Below are 23,028 nucleotides of genomic sequence, written 5' to 3' on the forward strand. Positions count from 1 at the left end.
GTACTGGCACCCCTGTGAAGATGATACCCAGGGCGGTCTACCCTACCCCCACTATGCCACTGACAACCAATAAGAACTACCCTGTGGACAACAACACATTTATAACTGAGCCCCATAAAACCAGGCAAGAAGATAGGTTTTGCACATATCATAGCATCACCCACTTAACCTCTCTGCTGTCACCCAACGGCAAACCCATGCAAACCATTGCTGAGAGACTGCCACCAGCTCTCTCATTTTCAATGCTTCAAAAACAGCTACAGAAAGGCTACTGAAAACAAAACTACTTCATAATCAAAACATATCAAACTTAAGGCTCCCAGCAAAGCCACTAATAAATCATGCAAAATTGGAAAGTGCACCATTTTGCACTCAGGCAACCCACATTTTTTTAACCAGAAAAAAATAGGTGTGGTCCCGAGGGGGAAGGGCTGCTATTTTGAAGAGGGTGGAGGGAGCGGACATCCCTCCTGCCTGATTTTGACAAAAAGGTATGGGGGGTGTTGGGGTGGAGGGTTCCTGAGCTGGGGGTTGTCTGATCTGAACCCTCCCCAGTCTACTAGACCGCCAAGATTTTGTGGGAGGGAGAGGGGTGATTGGAAGACGGGGGCAGTTGGTGTTGGGGGTAGATATCAGGGGGTCCCCGTTTTGGCAGCGGGTGAAGGGGTGCACAGATGATAGGGAGAGGGCACAGAATTGCACCTCCATCTCAGGTACCCCCTACCTTTGCTACGCCACTGGGTACCACCATAATTAGACTTGCACCAGGTTCCCCTTGTTGGCCTGCACTCCTGTTTCTCAGCATCCAGTCTCTTCACAATATACTGTAGTCTATCCAAAAACTTTTTATCCCTCAAAACGATGGCTCAACAAAAACTTCCTGAGCTCCTTTGCTACCACATTATACCCCTTCCCCAGCCCCCAAAGACCTATTGCCAAACCCTCCCAATTTATCCAGCACATCAGGCATGTTTCTCTGCTGATTACTCATTGAAGTGCCAGGTACCTCCTGCTGCAGTATCTCCACACTCCCTTGTGGCTGACTCCTGCCTCTTCCTATTCTCTTTCTTAGAACCCCAAACAGGATTTCTCGCTTGCACAACCCACTGCCCCACTGCCTGATGGCCTAAAGTTTTTCCAGCCACATCTTGTCTCTGAGCCCTGGCCAACACATTCTGACTTGCCACTCATAAAGCCTTTCTGCGAACAGCCTTTGCTGTGCCCTTCTGCTTCCTCATGGGCTGAGCTCTTCATGGTGCCATCCTGATGAACAGCAAGGAGACCGACACCCTGCCAAGACTCCTCTGCTGAAAAGAAAACCATCTGGCCCTGCTGCAAAAATGACATCACTGCGACAAAATGCAGCCTCACACTGCAACACAAAAATATCTCGCCACAGTCCACTGAAATACCGGCATCAAACAAGCACCAACAAAAATGCACAAAATTCTTGACAAAATTCATAACTTCTCCAAATTATCTCTCTCATACCCTTACCACCCACTCCCATCCTCCAACAAACACTCCACACCCGCCAAATTCTTCCAACCTCTCAAAAAAGCTCCCCTCGAAACAATCTGAAGTTTATCCTACCAACCTACCTTTAACTTCTTACCCTATCAGCATTTCCCTAACAATCCCTCCCACCCCTACTTAAGTTAACCCCAGCTGAATCAGTCAAGGTTATAAACCCACTGTATACTAGAAAATAAGCAAATACATGAGCTGACTCATACAAGGTATATCTATATCAGCTCGTCATATCAACCTTTTTGGACTGCCCTAGCTACTCCCTAAATGTGCAGCTTTTTAAAATTGTCATTTACATATCTAGTTAACATGTACATGCAAATGCTGCTATTTACCAATGTAGATGCTTTTAAAATGACCTCCTAATGTGCACACTGTATTATACAAGGCAAGAATGGTCTGTTCTGCTCATGTATGGGAAAAAAAGGAAATGTTAGGTGCATATTTTAAATGGTAGCATTTAATTCATTTTTGGGCATTAATGAGACTGAAACCACAAAGGAGGACATTCGGAAGAGGACCAAACCAATCCACGATGAGCATATTACTAGGGTAAATTCATTATGGCATAATTAAGATCATTTTTTGTCAACACCTTTTTATATCAAGCAATTTTCTATAGCACTCTGAAGACTGCAGCAAATGATGCTCTGGAGCAATACAAATACATTCACAAGGTTATGCAGAATGAATTCTAATAAAAGTGCTATTCATAACAGCAAGTCAGATGCCTCAAAGGAAAATATGTAGGTACATAAAATAAATAAATATTTCCTCCTATTGGTTTTAAAAGTATTTCCCTGTATCTTCAAGTGTCCCCTAGTCTTCATAATTTTTGATGGAGTGAAAAATCGATTCACTTGTATCTGTTCTATTCCACTCAGGATTTTGTAGATTTCAATCATATCTCCACTCAGCTACCTCTTTTCCAAGCTGAAAAGCCCTAACCTCTTTAGTCTTTCCTCATACCAGAGTTCCATCTCCTTTATTATTTTGGTCATTCTTCTTTCAACCTTTTCTAATTCCACTATATCTTTTTTGAGATATGGTGACCAGAATAGAATACAATATTCAAGGTGAGTTCACACCATGGAATGATACAGCAGTATTATAATATTCTTAATCTTGTTTAGCATCCTTTGGCCACCGATGCACATTGGGCAGAAGGGTTCAGCATATTGTTTACAATGACACCCAGATTTTTTAGGGGGATGGCACTGACCACGAAGGTTGACCCTAGCATCTGATAACTATGATTTAGGTTATTCTTCCCAATGTGCATCACTTTGCATTTGTCCACCTTAAATTTCATCTGCCATTTGGATGCCCACTTTTCCAGTTTCCTAAGGTCTGCCTGCAATTTTCCACTGTTTGCATGTGTTTTAAAAACATTTAACAGTTTAGTGTCATCTGCAAATGTAATCACCTCATTTGCTGTTCCAATTTTCAGATTATTTATAATAAGTTAAATAGCACTGGTCCCAATCCAGGATTAAGTCTGATTCCCCAACATTAACAATGCACCTCACTAGAGAATCCTGTTGTCTTTTCTTCTAAATAACTTTGACCATGCTTGAAATATTCTGGGCCAGATATTTAGCACGACTTAACTAGTAGGCATTATGTAGCTCTTATAGTTCAGACTTGGATTTTCATTGTAATGTAACCAGGTAGAGCAGTTGAAAATCTAGAGAGATTGCTGCAGCTCTATCTGGTTAGTGTCAAGTTGGCCAGACACAGACTCTTGGCAGATCAAGGATTTATCAGAGCATTGCTATTATTCAGCAGTGGTGCCTGGGTAACCATCCAGTTAACTTAGCACTTAGCCAAATTAACCAAGTAGATGTCTGAGTTTCCACCTTGAATATCGGAGTTATCTGGGTAAGTGCCAGGGGCAGCCTTGTGCCCAGAAAATAGTGGGTGCTGAAGGTTCCTCAGTCCAACCAAAAAGAGAATGACCTGGATATGGTTCAATCAATGATCTGAAACAATGTCAAAACATAGAATTTTGTTTCTGCAAATTGGCATTTAACAAAATATGAGAACACTCTTTTCAGCTACAGTGGTAAAAAATAATGCTCAGAATTTAGGAAGTTGGTTGGTTGGGCTAAGAACTTTTCAACACACCCTCATATTCAGTCAGGATCCACATGGCACCAGTCAAGGCACCACTCAGGTGTCAGAGTCCAGTGTTTAACAAAATGCCAACAGCTGCAACCTGAATATTAGCCATTCTGATCTTACAATTGAATACAACAATGTTGTACTTAAAATGATGCTAAGTAATCTCTCCCAATCTGAACAGAAAACCAAAGAAACCACTAAAGTGGCCAAGGTCATTTAATTTCGAGAATATTCCAGTGTAACAGTCAGATTAAGCAAGTCCTAAATTATGCTGCTAAGTTTGTGCCTTATTTTCATCCAAACTTAGCAGCCTAAGTTTTCAGCTGAAAATTAATCTCATTTTAGGATCTCATAAATTCAGACTTGTCATTCATTTACAATTTATGTGCACAATACTGAAAATCAGTGATAAACTCAGAACATTTCCCTCCATGCTAAACCTACTCCTATTACCATTCACTTCTTAGTCTCATTATGTTGGGCATTTAGTAATAGCATCCTAAAACTTCACTAGGCTGTTGTAAACTTGCAGTTACCTTGAATTAATATGGGAGTTTATTACAATACATGGTAGCTTTTTTATTGCAAGTCAAACATTTGCATTCAGCTTAATGCCAGAACCCCCGAAGCCCCCACCAAATGTCCACGGCATGTCAGACCCTCCCCAAAGATCAACGACAGGAGGGATGCCCAGTCCTTCCTGTTGGAAACCCCCTCACCACAGAAGATCAACAGCAGGAGGGATGCCCAGTCACTCCTGATGGAACCCCCACCTGAAGATCACTGACAGGAGGGATGCCACTCCCTCCTGCCGGAACCCCCCCTGAAAACTTGCCCCCACACCGACACCCCGCAAGCCCACTTGGATCCCCCTGTACCTTTTTCTTGGAGGCCAGCTGGAGAGATGCTTACTCCCTCTGGCCAGTAGGCCGGCCTCCACAGAATGGCAGCCCTTCCCCTTTCCGGTGCATCTTGATTGGCTGAGATGCCTAAGGCCCCTCCCATAGCAATCTTGCGGCGAGAGACACGTCCTGTAGTCAGTCAGCCTGCGCTTCTCCTCACCTCTTCTTCTGCAGTACCCCCTTCACCAGCAGTAATAGGAGGCTCAGGGCTGAGGCTGGAGGACAGCCATGCATGCGCGGATGCCGATGGGATGATGTCACACATGTGCATGATGTCATCACATTGACATCCACGCATTTCCAGGTGCCCTCCAACCGCAGCCCCGAGATTAGTGCGCTGCAGTTTAAAATGTCTGCAACACACTGATATCGAAATTAGGTGCTGAGTATACAGATTAGGGACATAAATCAGTCATGAGCACAACTGCTAATTAGACACTCAACATAGCAAATTTTGTAAAAGGCCAATTTAGGAGCATGATTCTCAAAGTTAAGTGCATAAATACAATGAATATCAGGCACCTATTTCCTTGAGATCTTTCATTTGCCTTTTGAAGAAATTACTCTCTATATTTTACAAGTACTATGGTTATTTATTGTTTATTGAAAACTTCTATACCAGTACTAATGTCTGGGGAGTCAATTCAGAGCAGTTTACATGAGCTTCTGTAATGGTGTTCTGTAAAGAAGTTACAATACAGAGCGTTTTCTGAGATGGTTTTCAATACAGACACATTTATACCATGACCAAACCATCCTACGTATATGCACATATTATACTACTATTGTGTATAAATCGTACTTATTTGTGCAGATAATACCTGTATTGTGTTCTATGTTCTTCTCACAATTAAATATATCCTGATAATTCTAGTTATCTCTTTGTTTAGAATATCCGCAGCAATTCCGGGTATCTCCACTGTGTTGAAACATCCTCTTGTGTAAATTGTAGCCCTGTGTTCTTCTCTAAGGAATATATCCTCACACCCTGCCAATCAAGAAGAAAGACATAGCCCCTGCTCTAGAAACTGTGAGGTAAGAAAAAGGTCAGAACTCTTTCTCTGGTAGAGCAACGAAAGCCTCAGAATTGCTCAACAGGCAGAAACTGAGCTTTCTCTACACATGCGTCATTAATTTGCTGCGTGTTTCTGCCCGCAGTCTCCCAGATGAGATATTTCTCTAATGTTTAAAGAATATTTTAGTAACCTATTCTCCAGCGTGGCATTTATTTTATTAAAATATATTTTCATTTCACATATTAATATTTCAACTACCAGCTTTGCTTTTCTGAGTAAACACATTATGGTCTAGAAGGTGATATTCATATAGTAAGTGCTGCCAATCTGCCTTTTGACTAAAGAGTTTTCTTCTAAAATTTATTCTTGAATGCATATTGCACTGACAGTTGATTAACTTCAGAGTTGCTTTTAACCAGCAAGGGAAACATTCTATCGATTGCATTGTCAATACTATTTTCCAGAATCACTTGGTGGAAAGGGCTGATATATTTTAATTTTTTATTCAGATTTTACTTTTTATCATTCTATTATAAGATCTCAAAACATACACAACAAGATTCAAAGAGAAACTCCTGGATACATATCCCTTCCCGGCTTATTCAGTACTAACACCTATAACTCTAATTCCCCCCTTTTATGAAGCTACGTTGGCAGGGGGGGGTATCGTTGGCCACGGTGGTAAAAGCTCTGATGCTCATAGAATTCCTAAGAACATCTGAACTTTTACTGCTGTGGCTGGCGATAAAAAAAGCTAACGTAGCTTCATAAAAGGGGGTGGGTGGGTTAATGCTTACCCCCAAATTTCTATAAAATCCATCTAAATTTAGAAGCATTTATTGGCATGCCTAGCCAATGTAGGCACATAACTTAGCCCCTCTTTTACAAAGCCTCGCTAGCATCTGCCACACGGCAAAAGCCCTGAAAGCCCTTTAAATCCCTATGGACTTCTGGGCAGTTACCGCAGCTGCAGCTACTAGCACGGCTTTGTAAAAGAGGGGTGGGGGTTAATTAATAGATTTAATCGGTGCCAATTGGCACTTAGCAATTCTTAATTGCCGTTAATTGTCTTAATTGAAAGTTAAATGCCTTACTTGAAATACACAGTTCCATAAAAAATAGGCACCTAGTCCAAAGAGTGTAGTTACAAGTGGGTGTGGTTAGGGGGCAAATCATGGCTCTGTTTTTATTTATTTATTTATTTAGATTTTTATCCCGTCCTCCCAGTAGCTCAGAACGATTTACAAGTAAACATTCCCAATAGAGTGAATTGGACATACAAGATTATACAGTAGATTTAAATACTTGGACATAGATTTAAATAGTGTAAATATAGGGACTATACAGCAAATTAAGAACAGTAGTTTAAATATAAGTAGTTTAGTTTGGATACAAGTTATTTGAGTATAGGCTGAGAGTGGACTATACAGAAATTTAGGCAGAAGATTAGAATGGAGAAAGAAGGGTAGAGGTGGGGATTAAGGCGTCTTTGTGTGCCTAACTTAGGTGCAGGCATTTAAACAAAAGTACAGCTTCCTAAAAGTTAAGATGCCTAAGGCTGCTAGAGGCGATGCTAAGCACAATTCTATACCGTGTGCCTGACTTTTATAGAATCGTGCTCAGCACTGCGCTAGTCAGTACCAATTTTTTAGGTGACATATATAGAATCAGGGACTTAATTCTCTCATTGCTCAACCTCCAGCTCAAACTTTCTTCTTCCTGCTCTCCCAATCCCCCCTCCCATCCACTAAGAATCCCACAGTGTACCAGGAAAAAACCCCAATATATAGCGTGAAAATCTCGGTTTTGTGAAAAACACTAATATATTCAAAATACACTTTTGCAATTGAAAAGTCCAAAAGTTGTCATGTAAAACATGAACAGTGCTGCTTAGGTTCAGATAGGTTGTGTCGTGAAAAATGGAGGGAAAAGCCTCAGACTGAAGCCCTCCCACCTCCACAATGGTGGCTTAAAAGTGGTTGGGTGGTAACCTCACTGGCAAAAAACCTCCATTATACTCCCAAAGTATAAAATCGTAAGCAGGGCTGTCTGTACTCAATTATAGAAGAAAAATCTTTCAACTTAACTTCTGTTGATCGGTACACCGACAGTGGCCAGCGTTTCACGAATCTGCTGCCTCAGGGTATAACGAATCTGATCAAACTTTACCCAGGACACCAGAACGCATCTCCGTATCAAAAAAAATTGTGAAAGTGTACCAGAAAAAACCCCAAAACATATCCAAAATTATGATACAGAAAAATAATAACAAATGCAGAAAAACCAAAATGGAATTGTCCAAATCAGAATGATGTGCACTAAAAAAGTGTCCTCCAACTCATCTGATAATGTGAAGATCTTTATTCCTCTGTGACTCAATGATTCGACATGTACAGGTTTCGGCCAACAGGCCTGCCTCAGGAGTCTTAAGAATCACGAATGATGATATATAGAGAATAGTACCACTCACATAGATTTGACCAAAATTCCAATGAAGAATCTTTTAACGTACAGCTATACAGCTATAGCAGCAAGTCCATTTCAATCTGTCCCACTGTTCCCTTTCTACCACAATATTTCTCCCTCTCATCTGTACCTCACTCCCTCCCTATGACCAAAAATTATCCTTTCTTCCATTCCTGTGTACACAACCATCTCTTTCCCTCCCTTTCTCTCTCCCAAGTTCATGCCTTCTGTGTCCAAAAACGCATTCCCTCCCCCACCTCAGCATCTCTTTCCCTCCCTTCCTCTCTCCCAAGTTCATGCCTTCTGTGTCCAAAAATGCACTCCCTCCCCCCTTTTGTGTTTGCCTCCCAGCCCTCATCTGCAAGCAAATTACCAGCAACTTTCTCAGCCAAATGGAGCTTGAGCCACGAGGCTTGTCTTCTATTTCCTGCCTGCCCTGCCCCAGCACACATAGCCGACCGGAAGTCTTCCCTCCAATGTCAGCGCTGACATTGGGGAAGATTTCCAGTTGGCTATGTGTGCTGCAGCAGGGCAGGTAGGAAAAATAAGACGAGCCTCGCAGTTCGAGTTGTATCGAAACCCCGCAGGATCCCCGTGACCCTAGGAGGCGTCCCCATGGGATCCCCGTGACTCGAAGGGGGAACCCGCGGGATCCCCACGTGTCTCGCAGGATTCTCGTTGTCCCCGTTCCCGTGCAGCTCTCTGGTTCTAAGCAGGAGAATCAGTCTTTGATTCGGCTCAACCTTTCAGACCAAGAAAGGCTGTGTATTTAGTTACTGAGCAGAAAATGTTGATGAATGTGTTTTATATTATGAGGTACAGTACAGGCTAGTATGGCAAAAAAAGGCAATGCGGCTGTTTGTAAGGCCCAAGGCACAAAATGGAGATTATCTCTCCTTGCACATGATGGGATGGGGAACAGCCTACTCAGCAGACATGATGTCAGAGACCAGGGCCGAGGGCCAATAAGAGAAAGCCAAGTGATAGTCAGATGAGGAGAGACCAGATAAGCTCTGCTGAGTGTAAGCAGGGGGCACATACATATAGGGAGCCAATGAACTTAGAGTTACAGTATTGGAGCAGCGCAGAGCCTTCAGCATGCCGGTTTTGCACGGTTTTATAAAAAGGGAGGCGTATGTATTTATAATTGCACATCTTTTTTTATTGCATAGATATTTGTTTTATGGTGTTGTTTGTATGTTTGATTACTTTGTATATATTTAAACTCCTGATGGAGGCCTAATGGCTGAAACACGATTCATGATGAATCATCTTCTCATTTTGCAATAAAACTTCTAATTGAACGCCATAGACTTCTGTGTGTCTTTAGCTCCTCTGCTGTGTTGTGGTTTAATGCTAAATCCCTGCCAGCTGGAGACTTCTTCCTTTAGTCCAGCAGCACATTGCCGTTAGCTGCAGAACTTGGAGACTTCTGGCTGCCAGACCAGAGGAGATGGTCTTCAACTGGCAGGGCTTTGGGATCCCATATCCAGGACCCCTGTTGTGTTTAGTACAAAAAGTGTAAATCTGCTTTTATTTATCCATTGTTGTAGTACTTGCTGAGTTTAATTTCTTGGGGTTTCCAGTTCAATTTGTGTTCCCTTGTTCTATATTGATAAAGGTCTGTTTGTGTTTTGTGTTTGACTAAATCATTTAAAGTTGTATGTGTGGTAGTAATGACAGGTAGGGGTATAGGGGGGAGGAAGCAGGGAGGAGAAGGGATCAGGGACCCCCTCCTTAATTTCTGCCCTGGGCCCCAGCATGTCGAAAACTGGCCCTGGAACTACAAGGTTAACCTTTGCCCCAACATACATGTTAAATTTAAGGAGGAGAAAAGGGTTAGAGTGTAACATCAAAGGCTCTACTATCAGAAGGAAGGAAAATTTTGCTATTACATTCTGGGAGTAAGGCAGTGCAATCCTGGCGTTTGAAATGAGTGACATTATCCAGCAGAGTCCCAGATTGTATTCTTTTCTCAAGTGATAGGATATTTGTTGCAACCACTTACATTGATTGTAAGGCCAATTTGTCTTTTACATTTTATCATTCTTCTTTTCTACATAATTATTCCATACTGTAATGTCCATTAAAGGAAGTTTAAAATAAAATTAAGGATCACTGCCAATCCTCTTGTTTCATTATTGTACTTAGTTAGTATTACAGCTAAAGGTTTAAGTTCCAGAAGGGAGACCCTTTACAGACTGTCCTATATGAGTTAAAATGATTGCTTATTGGAAGCATCTATACTGCTACTAATGACAGGAGAGTTAATTCTGAGTGGTTTGCATGAATGTCAGTAAAGGTGTTACAATTACTGGCGTAGTAAGGGGGATGGGGGGGGCGGTTCACCCTGGGTATGGTCTTTGTAAAGGGCACAGGCACCCATCCTTTTATCTGCCCTCCCTCCTTCCAGACTCCACCCCCCACCCCCAGTCACATGTGTGTGCCCTCTTCCTTCCTTTCCCTCGTACCTCTTTAATTTTTCCTGTGCGAGCAGCATTACAAATTTGCTGCCTACGTTGGTGTCGTCTCTCTCTGAGATCATTTCCGGGCCCCGGGCCTAGGAAGTGATGTCATAGGGATAGCCAACACAACACAGGCAGCATGTTTGTGCTGTTGCTCTTGCCTGGAAAATTATAAAGGTACAGGGAAGGGTGGGGGTGGCACATGCATGGTAGGAGACTCGGGAAGGAGCGGGGGTGGAGAAGAGGGTGGGGGAGAGGCACCACCTCCCTGAATGCCACTTACCCTTGCTATGCCACTGGGCACAGTACTTGAGCTTCAGTAGTGGTGTTACAATACATGAGCTTCAGCAATGGTCATGAGCTAAATATATGTGAATTAGGAAGGTAGGACTGCAAATGTGGCCAGACACTACAAATCTATTATGTACCTACCTCTGGATGGTCCTCAGCCCTAATACACAAGGGGGCCCTGCAAACATCTACCAGTAAAGCTGTGTGTTAACATGTTTTCTGGTAAATTAAATGTGACGAAGGGCAGAGTGATGCACTTGGCACTTGGGGAGTAGAAATCCGAGGGAACTGTATGTGCTGAGAGGTGAGAGATTGATATGCACGGATGAGGCGAGGGACCTTGGGGTGACACTGTCTGAGGTTCTGAAGGCAATGAAACAGGGTGACAAGTCAGTGGCTATAGCCAGAAGGATGCTGGGCAGTATAGAAAAAGGCATAACCTGCAGAAGAAAGTAGGTGTTGATGCCCCTGTACAGGTTGTTGGTGAGTCCCCATCTGGAGCATGTACTGTGTTCAGTTTTGGAGGCCGTATGTGGCTAAGGTTGTAGAAAGACTTGAAGCAGTCCAGAGAAAAGTGACAAAAATGGTATGGGGCTTGCGCCAAAAGATGTATAAGAACAGATTGGAAGATCTGAATGTGGAGGGAGGAGGGACAGGGGATATATGATATAGACCAGTGTTCTTCAACCACCAGTCCATGGACCAGTGCTGGTCCACAGAAATTTCCTGCCAGTCCATAGAGCCAGCACGTGCATCAGGACCAAAACTGTGTTCTTCAACCGCCGGCCCACGGTGCGAACGATGCGGCGTTATCTTCGAGCCAGCTTCCTCTTCCTAACTGATTCAGTGCACAAAGCCACGGGCAGTGGCTCCTATGGGCATCCTGTACCTGAACCGGAAGCCTTCTCTCTGACGTTGCATTATCAAAGGGAAGGCTTCCAGATGAGGCACGGGACATGCAAGGTGCAATTAGTACTATTATGGGGGTGGGGTCTGGGGTGGAGATTGGGTAGAAATGGACGGGGTCTGGCTCACGACTTCGCCCAGTGTTCTTCAACCGCCAGTCCAAGGACCGATGCCGGTCCACAGAATAATTATTTTATTTCTGCCAGTCCATAGATGTAAAAAGGTTGAAAAACACTGATATAGACGTTTAACTACTTGAAAGGTATTAATACAGAAACAAATCTTTTCTAGAGAAAGGAAAATGGTAAAACTAGAGGGCATGAATTGAGGTTGCGAGGTGACAGACTTGGGAGTAATGTTAGGAAATTCCTTTTCACGGAGAGGGTGGTAGATGCCAGGAATGATCTCCCAAGGGACGTGGAGATGAAAATGGTACCAAAATTCAAAAAGTATGGGAGGAACACAGAGGATCTCTAATTAGAAAATGAATGGTATACAATAAACTAAGGCCGATACTGGGCAATCCTGCACGGTCTGTGTCCCATGTGGTGATTTGGTTTAGGATGAGCTGGGGAGGGCTTTGATAGAAGTTCCAGTGACAGGATGGTTAGGATAGGCTGGAGTGGGCTTCAATGGCAACTAAAGTAGTGGGAACCTAAAGAAAGTACTGGGTGGACTTCTATGGTCTATTGCCCAGAAAAATTAAAGAAAAGGCAATTTAACCATGAATATACTGTATAATGAGTGTGACAATTGGGTAGACTGGATGGACCGTCTGTCTTTATCTGCTGTCATTTACTATGGGGTTCTTTTACTAAGCCGCACTAAACTGATTTAATGCACGCTAAATGCTAAGGCACCCATAGAATATAATCGGTTAATGCACGCTACATCGGTAGCGCACCTTGGTAAAAGGACCTGTATGTTACTTTGTTACTATGAGAAACTTTTTTGAAACCAGCCATCCACACTTTAGCAGGCACCATTCCCAAAACCATGATTCTAGGTACTGGAGGACTCAAACCCCAAAAATACATTCTAGAAACCTGAAGCTATACCAGGCCTGCCTCCTACAGGGTAGGAAAAGCAGGTAGGGCAAGCCCTAGGGTTCCATCAGGCTTCTTGAGTTCTAATGCAGTTTTGATAATATTTTGATTTCTGCTATCTCCATTCTGAGGCTGTTCCATGCATCTGCATTACACTCCCTTTCTGTGAAGAGTTAGTCCCTTATATTGCTCCCGAATTTACACCTCCTCCTTTTAGCCTCTTGCTATTATCCCCTTTGTTCTACAATTTCTTTTGTGCTGAAATATGCTTGCCTTATATCTTCTCTGCCATTTAACTGGCACATTCCAGTTCTACAAATTTATAAATGATATGAACAAAGAAGATGTGAATCCAGCAACTTAAAATAGGAGTTTTATTTTTCCTGTTCCATATTACAGTTTTCATACTGGCTGCATTACATTGACTTGGATTTTTCTCTGTCAGCCTGTTACTTGTCTAATAAGGTCTAAATTACAACAGGCATTATATGCCTCAATTTACTACTTCAGGAATGTGATAATATTGAAGTGTTAGTTCCCTTGGGGAAAATCTTTCAACCATCTAAAGAAAAAGCCCGAGAGCTAGTCTCGACGGGCGGCATTAACGCGGGGCTGGGTGGCCCGCCATGTCGCCCGTGGGACTAGCTAGGCAAGAGGAGGGGTCAGGGTAGCGGGCTCGAGGGGGGGGTGGTCCGCCGGAAGTAGAAGACGTCGCAGCCGAAGAGGATCGCGGGAGGGAGGGGTTAAAAGGCAAGGCGCTCGGAGGACCCGAACAGTTTTGGTCCTCCGAAGCAGCTTGCCTTCCGGCCGGGTACGGACGCGTGGGAGAGGCCTACCTTGCTGCTAGCCGCGTGTCGGGCCTCCGATCCAGGTCGCCGGACGCGCACGCGCTCGCGGCCAAGGAATCTACAAAAAAAAAAAAAAAAATTTTTTGTTACTCCACGTGGCCGTCGAGCATGGCGCACGCCCAGGCCACCGACGCGGACCCGGCCGAGATCTCATTTCTGGCGGGTGACTCCCTAGACGAAGACGAGCACCTCCTGGTGAGTCCAGCTGCGGGGGGGGGCCGGCAGTTGCCTCCGAGGCGCTCCCGTGCATCGGCACGGGCTGCCATAGCGCGGGAGGTAGTGGGGGTGGCGCCGGTTACACGTGGTGCGGGGTCTACCCGAAGGGGCAGGAGCAGGAACCCTGCCGTGGGAAGGGGGAGGAGCGTCGCGGCTATAGCGGGGGCGCAGAGTACGGGTGCCTTGCCGGCCGGGAACGTTACGGTCGTCGGGGACCCGGGGGTGGTGTCCCCGGAGCCTGCCCATCACGAGGAGCCCGCTCCCAGGGGGGGTGGAGGGCCGGGGAGAGAGCCTGCGGCGGTGCCAGAGTTCCCCATGAGATCGGGCTGGGGGGGGAATGCGGAGAATGCCGCTGTTCCTGGTACCCCCTCGACATCAGGAATGGGGGGAGGTGGGCCAACGGGCCCAGCGGGCTGGTGGACTCCCTGGTCGACAGGTCCCTGGTGCGCGCCCTGGAGTGGAACTCCCTGGGTGCCAGTCCCTCCACCGTTTCCTCCGTATCCTTGGGGCCCGGGTGTGCTTGGGGGGTCTGGGGGTAGCGGGGGACCTCATGTAGGGGCTGGTTCTACGGGGCTAACTTACCCTTCTGCTGTGCCGGTTGCTGGCCCCTGTTCCGATTTTTTCCCACAGGACGTCGCTGCGGGACCCGTCGAGATGGCGGGGACTTCTAATACTGGACAGTCTTGCGGAGGAACGGCTGCAACTCCACAGATCGGTGGCGGAGAGCATGCTCGAGACCAGCAGCGTCCAGTTACGGTGGCTGCTGCGGAAGGCGCCACTTTGGGAGCGGCTGGAGGCGGACACAGACCTGGACACGACAGGATCACGGGTAACATGGCCCTAGGGGCTGGGGTTAGTGTTCGGGGAAAACGGGGGAAGAAAAAGGGTAAGGGTAAAAAGAGACGGGGGGGCAGAGATTCTTCTTCGTCTTCCTCTTCCTCCGCTTCAACCTCTTCTTCCTCTTCTTCGTCGTCCTCCGCTGGGTCACGTCGGCGGGTAGAGGGAGAGGATCAGGCGCGAGAGGGCACAGATCGGGGCGCCCCCGCGCTCGTAGCGTTGTCAGAACTGTGGGAGAAAGTCCCTCGGTCACTGCGGCGCAAGATTCGGAGACGCGCGTGCGTGGATATTTTTAAGCTACTAGAGGGCAGGGCGCGGGGCCGCAAAAAGAAGAGCAAAAAAGAGGGAGAAAAACCAAAAGGGGGCGCGATTTCACGTAACGTCCTGAACTGGACCCGGGCGTTCTTACGGCTCGCCAGTGTCTGGGGACAGGAGCGCCCACAGGATTACGGTCTGTTGTTGGCGTATGCAGATACCATTCTCGATTCTTGTCAGCGGTTTGGAGGGTGGGCGTGGCTGAATTACGACGAGGCATTCCGAGACAAGATGGAGGAGAATCGGCACATGTCCTGGGGCACACAGGACATTAACCTCTGGCTCACCCATATGGCGAAGCCAGGAGGTTCGAGCACGGGCCCGTTGGGAAAGCCGGTCTCGCACACGGCAGGGGGGACGCGTTCCTTTCGTACGCCCGGAGGACCAGGTGCCGGGGGCGGGCCGGGCCTTTGCTGGCAATACAATAAATCAGTCTGTTCCTTCACCGATTGCCGTTTCCGACACGCTTGCTCCCTGTGCGGACAGGGTCACCCAGCTCTCAAGTGCCCCAAGAAGGGAGCTGGGTTACCTCCAGCCCCGGCTAAGTGAGGGAGGGTCCCGCGGGCTGCCCACCCCGGTGGAGATAGGCGCCATGCGCCCGTGGCTTGACCAGTATCGGGATTCACGGGCAGCGGACGTTTTGTGGAAGGGGTTCAGCGAGGGTTTTGTGATACCGTATGCGTTGCCATTAGCTAATGCACAGACGGCCAACGCGTCCTCCGTTTCGCACCTGCGGGGGGAGGTCCGACGGAAGTTGACGGTGGAACTTGAACGGGGGCGGGTAGCGGGGCCATTTCATGATCGACCATTTCCGGTGATGGTGGTGTCTCCCCTGGCGATCATACCTAAGAAAGAGCCGGGCAAATATCGATTGATACACAACCTATCCAGGCCGGCGGGGCGTTCGGTGAACGAAGGCATACCGCGGGACCTCTGTACGGTGAAATACGCGTCCTTTGACAGCGCATTGTGTCTCATTCGTCGAGCGGGGCCAGCGGCTTTAATGGCGAAGGTGGACATCGAATCTGCGTTTCGGTTGTTGCCAATTCACCCGGCCTCGTACCCATTATTGGGTTTCCGGTTTGAGGGTGCCTTCTATTACGACCGATGTTTGCCTATGGGGTGTTCTATCTCCTGCGCCTTCTTTGAATTGTTCAGTTCCTTTTTGCACTGGGTCACGGTGCGGCGCGCGGGGAGGGACTCGGTGGTTCATTATTTGGACGATTTTCTGTTTGTAGGGGGAGAGGACTCGGGCGATTGCGGGCTGTTGAAGACCACGTTTGAGGAACTAGCGGCGGAATTTGGGGTTCCGCTGTCTGAAGAAAAATCTGAGGGGCCTACGACATGCCTCACGTTCCTGGGGATCGAGATAGACACCGTAGCGATGGTGACTCGGCTTCCGGAAGGCAAGGTCCGGCAGTTGTTAGAGTTAATATCACTGGTACGGGGTGCTCGCAAGCCCACCTTGCGGTTAGTTCAGTCTCTATTAGGGTCTCTTAATTTTGCCTGTAGGGTTTTACCTATGGGTCGCCCCTTTTCCCGTCGTCTAGCGGCAGCGACAGCTGGAGTAAGGGACCGCAGACACTTTGTGCGGATGTCGGCGGGGATCCGGGCAGATTTGCGGATGTGGTCAATGTTTCTTGAACGATTCAACGGGTCTCTCCCAATTCAACAGCCCGAGGTGACTAATTTGGATCTAGAATTGCAGTCCGACGCGGCAGGTGGCATTGGTTTCGGGCTCTACTTCCAGGGTGATTGGTGCGCAGCAGCTTGGCCCAAGGCTTGGCGGCTGGTCGGTCTTACCCGTAATATCACTCTGCTGGAACTTTTTCCTTTGTTGGTGGCTTGTGAGTTGTGGCCCGACAGGTTACGGAATAGGCGAGTCGTGTTTTGGTGCGACAACATGGGGGTGGTGGAGGTGGTCAACCGGCAGGCGGCGAAATGCCTACGGGTGACGGCGTTGATGCGCGAGCTCGTCGTGCGCTGCTTACGTCTCAACCTGTTCATTCGGGCACGTCACGTTCCCGGAGTACAAAACAGACTAGCTGACGCTCTTTCTCGTTTCCACTTTTTGCAGTTTCGGCAGCTGGCGCCGGCAGCGAAGACGGTGGGATCGCAGATGCCGGAGCATTTGTGGAGCCTGGTGGAGAACGGATCTGGGGCTTATTGCAACACTCCGTAGCCCCGGCTACGTGGGCCCGGTACAAACAAGGCTTTACACTGGTGTCCAGATTTATGCAGTCACGGGGATGGAATCCTGGTCCTGTGTCGGAGATCCTGGTAGCAGATTTCCTAGCCTCGTCTCAGCTGCGGGGCTGTTCCCGGAGCGCGGCAGCGGGGCAGCTAGCGGGCTTCGCGTTCTTTTGCAGGGCCCTCGGTTGGACGTGTCCTTCGGCGGGGTTTCTGCCGCGCAGGATGCTGGCGGCCTGGGGGAGGGTAGCCCCGCAGGTGCCCGACTCCCGGCTGCCGATTACGCATGCCTTGCTGGTCGCGCTTGTGAATGCCTTGCCACAGGTGACGAACTCCAGTTACGAGACGTGTTTGTTTCGGGCAGCTTTCTCTTTATCATTTTTTGGAGCGCTGCGAGTGGGCGAGCTGCTCGTCCATCCGTCAGACGTGCGGGGTCTGCGAGGCCTAATGGGCAGGCAGGTGTGCATAGTCGGGAACACGATGCGAGTTATCATTGCCCGTTCGAAGACGGACCAGCTGGGCAGGGGGCGCACGTTAATCTTGAACCGAGTGGAGGGTTGTACGTCGTGCCCCGTCCAATCTCTGGTGGCCTATATGGCGGTCCGTCCTCCTTCCGCTGTAGCGTTGTTGGTCCACGAGAACGGCACCATGCTCACGCGGTACCAATTACTGGCGGTGTTGCGTCTAGCACTGGGACGGTGCGGCGAGGACCCGGCTCGTTATGGCACTCATTCCTTCCGTATTGGGGCTGCCACAAGTGCCTTTGCGGCGGGGGTTCCCGAGGCGGTCATTCGGCGATTGGGTAGGTGGTCGTCAGATGCATATCGCGGGTACATTCGACCGCCGCGTCCCGCTAGTGGGGATTCTCAGTCGGGAGGGAGGATCTAGTGGGGTCATTAAGGGATGGGTAGGTAGTCGGGATGGGGGGGTTTCGGGGAGGGGGAGTGTTGGCGGAGGGGGGGACACTGTTTAGCTCCCTTCTTTCTAACTCCCGGGTTACGGTGATCTAACTGCGGGGTTTGCCTTGCAGGTGCGGTGCAGCGGGTCCTGTCGGTTTGGATTATCGGGCACTCCTACGTCCATTGGGCAGGGGAGCGTGCCATAGTCCGGCCCGGAGGTCAACACTTGGGCCTCGGGCATCGCGGAGTGTTCGTATCCTGGTGGGGACAGCGGGGCATGCGCTGGCATCAGCTGCTACATCTACTGAGCGACATGCGACGGCGCTCTCGGCGTCCGGACCTACTGATCCTACATCTGGGGGGCAACGATGTCGACGCCCTTAGTGGAAAACACCTGATCGACACTGTCATTGGGGAGTTGGGGGTGGCTCAGGGCTGGTTCCCGGAGGCGCGGCTGGTGTGGTCGGATATCATTCCTCGGCCGAGCCGGTTGGCGTCTCGGCGGTGGACGAGAGGACTAGCCAAAGTTAATCGACAAGTGGGTCGATGGGTCGAGGCACGGGGGGGTATTCAGATAAGACACGATTGGGTGGATGTGTCTTGCTCAGGGCTGTTCTATAGGGATCGGGTGCACTTATCGGAGATAGGCAGTGATTTGCTATTAGACGACTTCGCCTCCTGTTGTGAGCGAGTGTTGGGCTCCTAGCCGCAGCTCTGTCCCTGTTAAATTTTGTTTTGGGGGGGGGCCTGTAACTCGTTACAGGCCTGTGGCGGTATCCCGAGCTACTGGCTAATGGGCTCATCAAGGGATGAGCGGTGGGCCGGCTGGGAGCTGTGCCTGGTGGGTCGGATGACCCTGGATAATGGGGCATGTGTGGGACATGCCACCCCTCGGACCCCTGCTTAGATGGCGGGGTCGGGGGCCAATTGCATCCAATGGTAGCTCGGGATCAAGGTCACAATGGTGATACCATTGTTATGGGTAGTTGTTAATGTGTTATTTATGGATGTTATTTATATATGCTTATTTATGTTAAAAGGTTATATGAATATGTTTAATATTCAATAAACAGGGCTGCGGCCAGGTTGTACCAACAAAGTGTCTTGTTTTATTGAGATAGGTGAAAGGAAGGTGGGAAAGGGGGTAAAAGAGTATATGAGGCGGGTCACTCCAGGTCCCGCTGTTAGAAAAAGCCCGAGAGCTAGTCTCGACGGGCGGCATTAACGCGGGGCTGGGTGGCCCGCCATGTCGCCCGTGGGACTAGCTAGGCAAGAGGAGGGGTCAGGGTAGCGGGCTCGAGGGGGGGGTGGTCCGCCGGAAGTAGAAGACGTCGCAGCCGAAGAGGATCGCGGGAGGGAGGGGTTAAAAGGCAAGGCGCTCGGAGGACCCGAACAGTTTTGGTCCTCCGAAGCAGCTTTCCCACCCGCCCGCCCTTTGGTTTTAAGGGTGTGCAAGGTTGGTGGAGTGGCGGTATCCCGAGCTACTGGCTAATGGGCTCATCAAGGGATGAGCGGTGGGCCGGCTGGGAGCTGTGCCTGGTGGGTCGGATGACCCTGGATAATGGGGCATGTGTGGGACATGCCACCCCTCGGACCCCTGCTTAGATGGCGGGGTCGGGGGCCAATTGCATCCAATGGTAGCTCGGGATCAAGGTCACAATGGTGATACCATTGTTATGGGTAGTTGTTAATGTGTTATTTATGGATGTTATTTATATATGCTTATTTATGTTAAAAGGTTATATGAATATGTTTAATATTCAATAAACAGGGCTGCGGCCAGGTTGTACCAACAAAGTGTCTTGTTTTATTGAGATAGGTGAAAGGAAGGTGGGAAAGGGGGTAAAAGAGTATATGAGGCGGGTCACTCCAGGTCCCGCTGTTAATGAGAATGCATCCAACGATAGTTCACTTTTATATAACAGATGTGATAGCATATGATGGCCCTTCATAAGAAAACGACCTGGGGGTTGGTGAATTTATTGTAAAGATGTCTTTTTGTTTTATAGCAGACATCGAGTGCTGTAACAGATAAGTACAAAACAAAAACTCTTGGAGGGACTGGGAGTTCACTTGTTTCATGAAAGAGGACCACCAAGGGGTTATATTTCACAACCATGTGTTCCATGGCTGTCAGATTAAGAATGTAAATAGAACGCAACCTAGCAGTCCCACCTTAGTCTGAAAGCAGAAAGAAGATGTGGTTCTTACCTCATAATGTGCTACTCTCTGAGACTGTGAGATGAGCTGAGCACTGCAGACTTTGCAATAACTTTCTGTAAATAACTCCTGGTCAGTGTCGGAGGTTTTCATCTGGTCACAAAAAGAAAACTAGATGAATAAGAATGAATAGGTCGCCATAATCCAATAGCAAAATGGTCATTCCATCTCATTTCTGTGTTGTTTACAAGAACTTTCATTTTTTTTAGGGTTCATTCTTCAATTTTTATTTATTTATTTTTTTTCATTACAGGAGCAATATTGCTGGTAGTGTGTCCTCGTTTGGAAAGTGTGTGCTCAGTTTGAAAGCATGCACACACTTCTTATATTGCATGTACTATTGTGCATGTGTGATGTGTGAGTAGTGCATGCATGATAACAAAAAGGTGCTTTTTTTGGGGGGGGGGAGAGGGACGGCCTGTCATTTTGGGCAGAGAATGACACAAAATGACATGGGAAATATCGTTGGCATTTCTCATGTTTTAAATTAGTGCAAATCTCTATCCAATACCTAGATTCACTAGTTTCACACCTTTCATTGAAAAGGATCCCAGTTCTCTGCATAATGCAGATCCAATCTATTCAGTTATTCTTTGTTTCATCACCACACTTTTGCTTGAATAGCCAATGTTCTGAACTCCCCCAAGCCCTGACTGAATAATTCCTAATCACTACCAACCTACTGACACTGATACAGCTGGAATTTGACCTGCATGCAGTGTTGCTAGATCATGCTTCTTTTCTTCAACCTTGGTTTCATCCTTACCCTTTCAGCCTTCACCTTTGCTGTTGAAGGGATCAAGGATAGGCTGCTTGCAATAATGCAACCTCCCATTCCAGATAAGAGCAGTTAGACCAATCTGGTCTACCCAATCTCAGTTTTGGTGGTACTAATTGGTTTTCCCCTCACTTCTCTGCCTACCCCATGAATTTTTGGAGTCTCCAAATTAGTGCAATGGTGTTTTACATATAGCCACATGAAGTGGATGCCTTGACAATAAATGGATGACATGAGCCTCTGATCAGGTGAAGAGAGTGGGGAAAATATTCATGTTGCCCAATTAAAGTTGAAACAACTGATATCAAGGGGTAATTTTGGAGCCTATGTACTAAGATATAAAAATGTTCATGGGTGTGCTTTCTACTTGACTAAGCCAATCGAAAGCAGAGTCTAATTCTGTGTGCAAAACCTCAAGACTAACAGTTAAATGTATACGAAGGAAAAACAGGTAAAAAGACATGGAATGGAGGAGCAACCTAATGGTTGGTGCAGTGGACTGTTATCCTGGGCAGTGGCATACCAAGGGGGTGCACAGCTGGCCACTCTCCCTATTCTGCCATTGCTGCTTTCCTTAACCAGTGGCAGTAACTTCAAATTAGGGGTGTGCTCCCTCCGTCGGGTATTTAGTTTCTGGCCAGCTCCCCTGCAGTAGTTTTTCCGCTCAAAGACGCAGCCGTTGGCTCCTCGCGCAATCCGCAGCTGCGTCAGAAGTGTTCCCTCTGACGTCACGATGTCAGAGAAAAGGCTTTCAAAGCAGCTGCAGATCGCGCGAGGTGTCAATGCCCATGACTTTGAATGGAAAACCAACTGCAGCAAGGAACCGGCCAGAAACACTGTTGCTGCACAGGACAGGGAAGAGAAATGCTGCTGCTGCACAGGCAAGGGAGGGGGAGAGAAATGTTGCTGCTGCACAGGGAAGTGGTGGGGAGAAATGCTTCTGTTTAACAGGGAAGGGAAGGGGGGAGAGAGAAATGCTGCTGTTGTAGCACCCAACTGGGGAAACAGAGGGAAGGAGGGAGAAGGAAGACAAGGGAGAGGAACCAGAGATGCCAAGTCCATGGGAAGGAGGGAAAGGAGATACCAGACTATGGAGGGGGAGGGATAGATGCCAGGGCTTGGGGGAGAGGGAAGGAGATGGATGCCAGACCAATGAGGGTGAAGGGAGAGATGGAAGGGGGAAGCATAAAGTTTCTGGAAGGGGAATAGAAGGAGAGAAGATACCCTATAGAAGGGGCAGAGAGAGGGTAGACGGTGGATGAAAGGAAGAGAGTGACAAGATGAGGAAAGCAGAAACCAGAGAAGACAAGGTAGAAAAAAAATTCTATTTATTTATTTTTTTATTTTAAAGGACATGCATCGCTGTTTCTGTGGTGTTGCATTGTATGCAGAGTCCAGCTACGTGGTAGTTCAATTTAACCTTTGTCTACGTATTTTTATTTTATCTCCCCTTTTATAAAACTGTAGAGCATTTTTTAGCATTGGCCATGGTGGTAACAGCTCTGATGCTCAGAATTCTATGAGCATCTGAGCTGTTACCACCGTGGCTATAACCACACTACAGTTTTGTAAAAGGGGGAGGGGTTAGTTTGTGATTACATATTCCATACTAGGCGAAGGTGTTTTCTGTGTGCTCAAAAGACATGATTTTCTGTTAGGATTGACTGTGCAGGATTGATCTGTACTACCGTATTTTCACGCATATAACGCGCGCGTTATACGCGTTTTTACCTACCACGCATACCCCTCGCGCGTTATACGCGTGAGCGCGGTATACAAAAATTTTTTTACATAGTTCCCACCCCGCCCGACGCCCGATTCACCCCCCCCGACAGGACCGCTCGCACCCCCACCCCGAACGACCGCTCGCACGCGCTCCCACCCGCACCCGAATCCACGATCTGAGCAAGAGGGAGCCCAAGCCCTCTTGCCCGGCCGACTCCCCAACTCCCCGACAATATCGGGCCAGGAGGGAGCCC

At 47.7% G+C, this 23,028-nt stretch overlaps 1 protein-coding gene across 2 annotated transcripts in view; it reads right to left on the reverse strand.

Annotated features, from left to right (window-relative positions):
* ZMAT4 (zinc finger matrin-type 4) overlaps positions 1-23,028 on the reverse strand; it is a 446,679-nt gene that overhangs the window by 259,824 nt on the left and 163,827 nt on the right. The window contains exon 2 of one of the 2 annotated variants that reach the window (XM_033947497.1): positions 20,263-20,364. In XM_033947497.1, the coding sequence (XP_033803388.1) occupies positions 20,263-20,364 (102 nt within the window). Of the gene's footprint in view, positions 1-20,262; positions 20,365-23,028 lie in introns of those variants that run through there. The other variant, XM_033947498.1, reaches the window with a different exon arrangement.

This window comes from Geotrypetes seraphini, chromosome 6 (assembly GCF_902459505.1).
Source record: "Geotrypetes seraphini chromosome 6, aGeoSer1.1, whole genome shotgun sequence".
Lineage (NCBI taxonomy): Eukaryota > Metazoa > Chordata > Amphibia > Gymnophiona > Dermophiidae > Geotrypetes > Geotrypetes seraphini.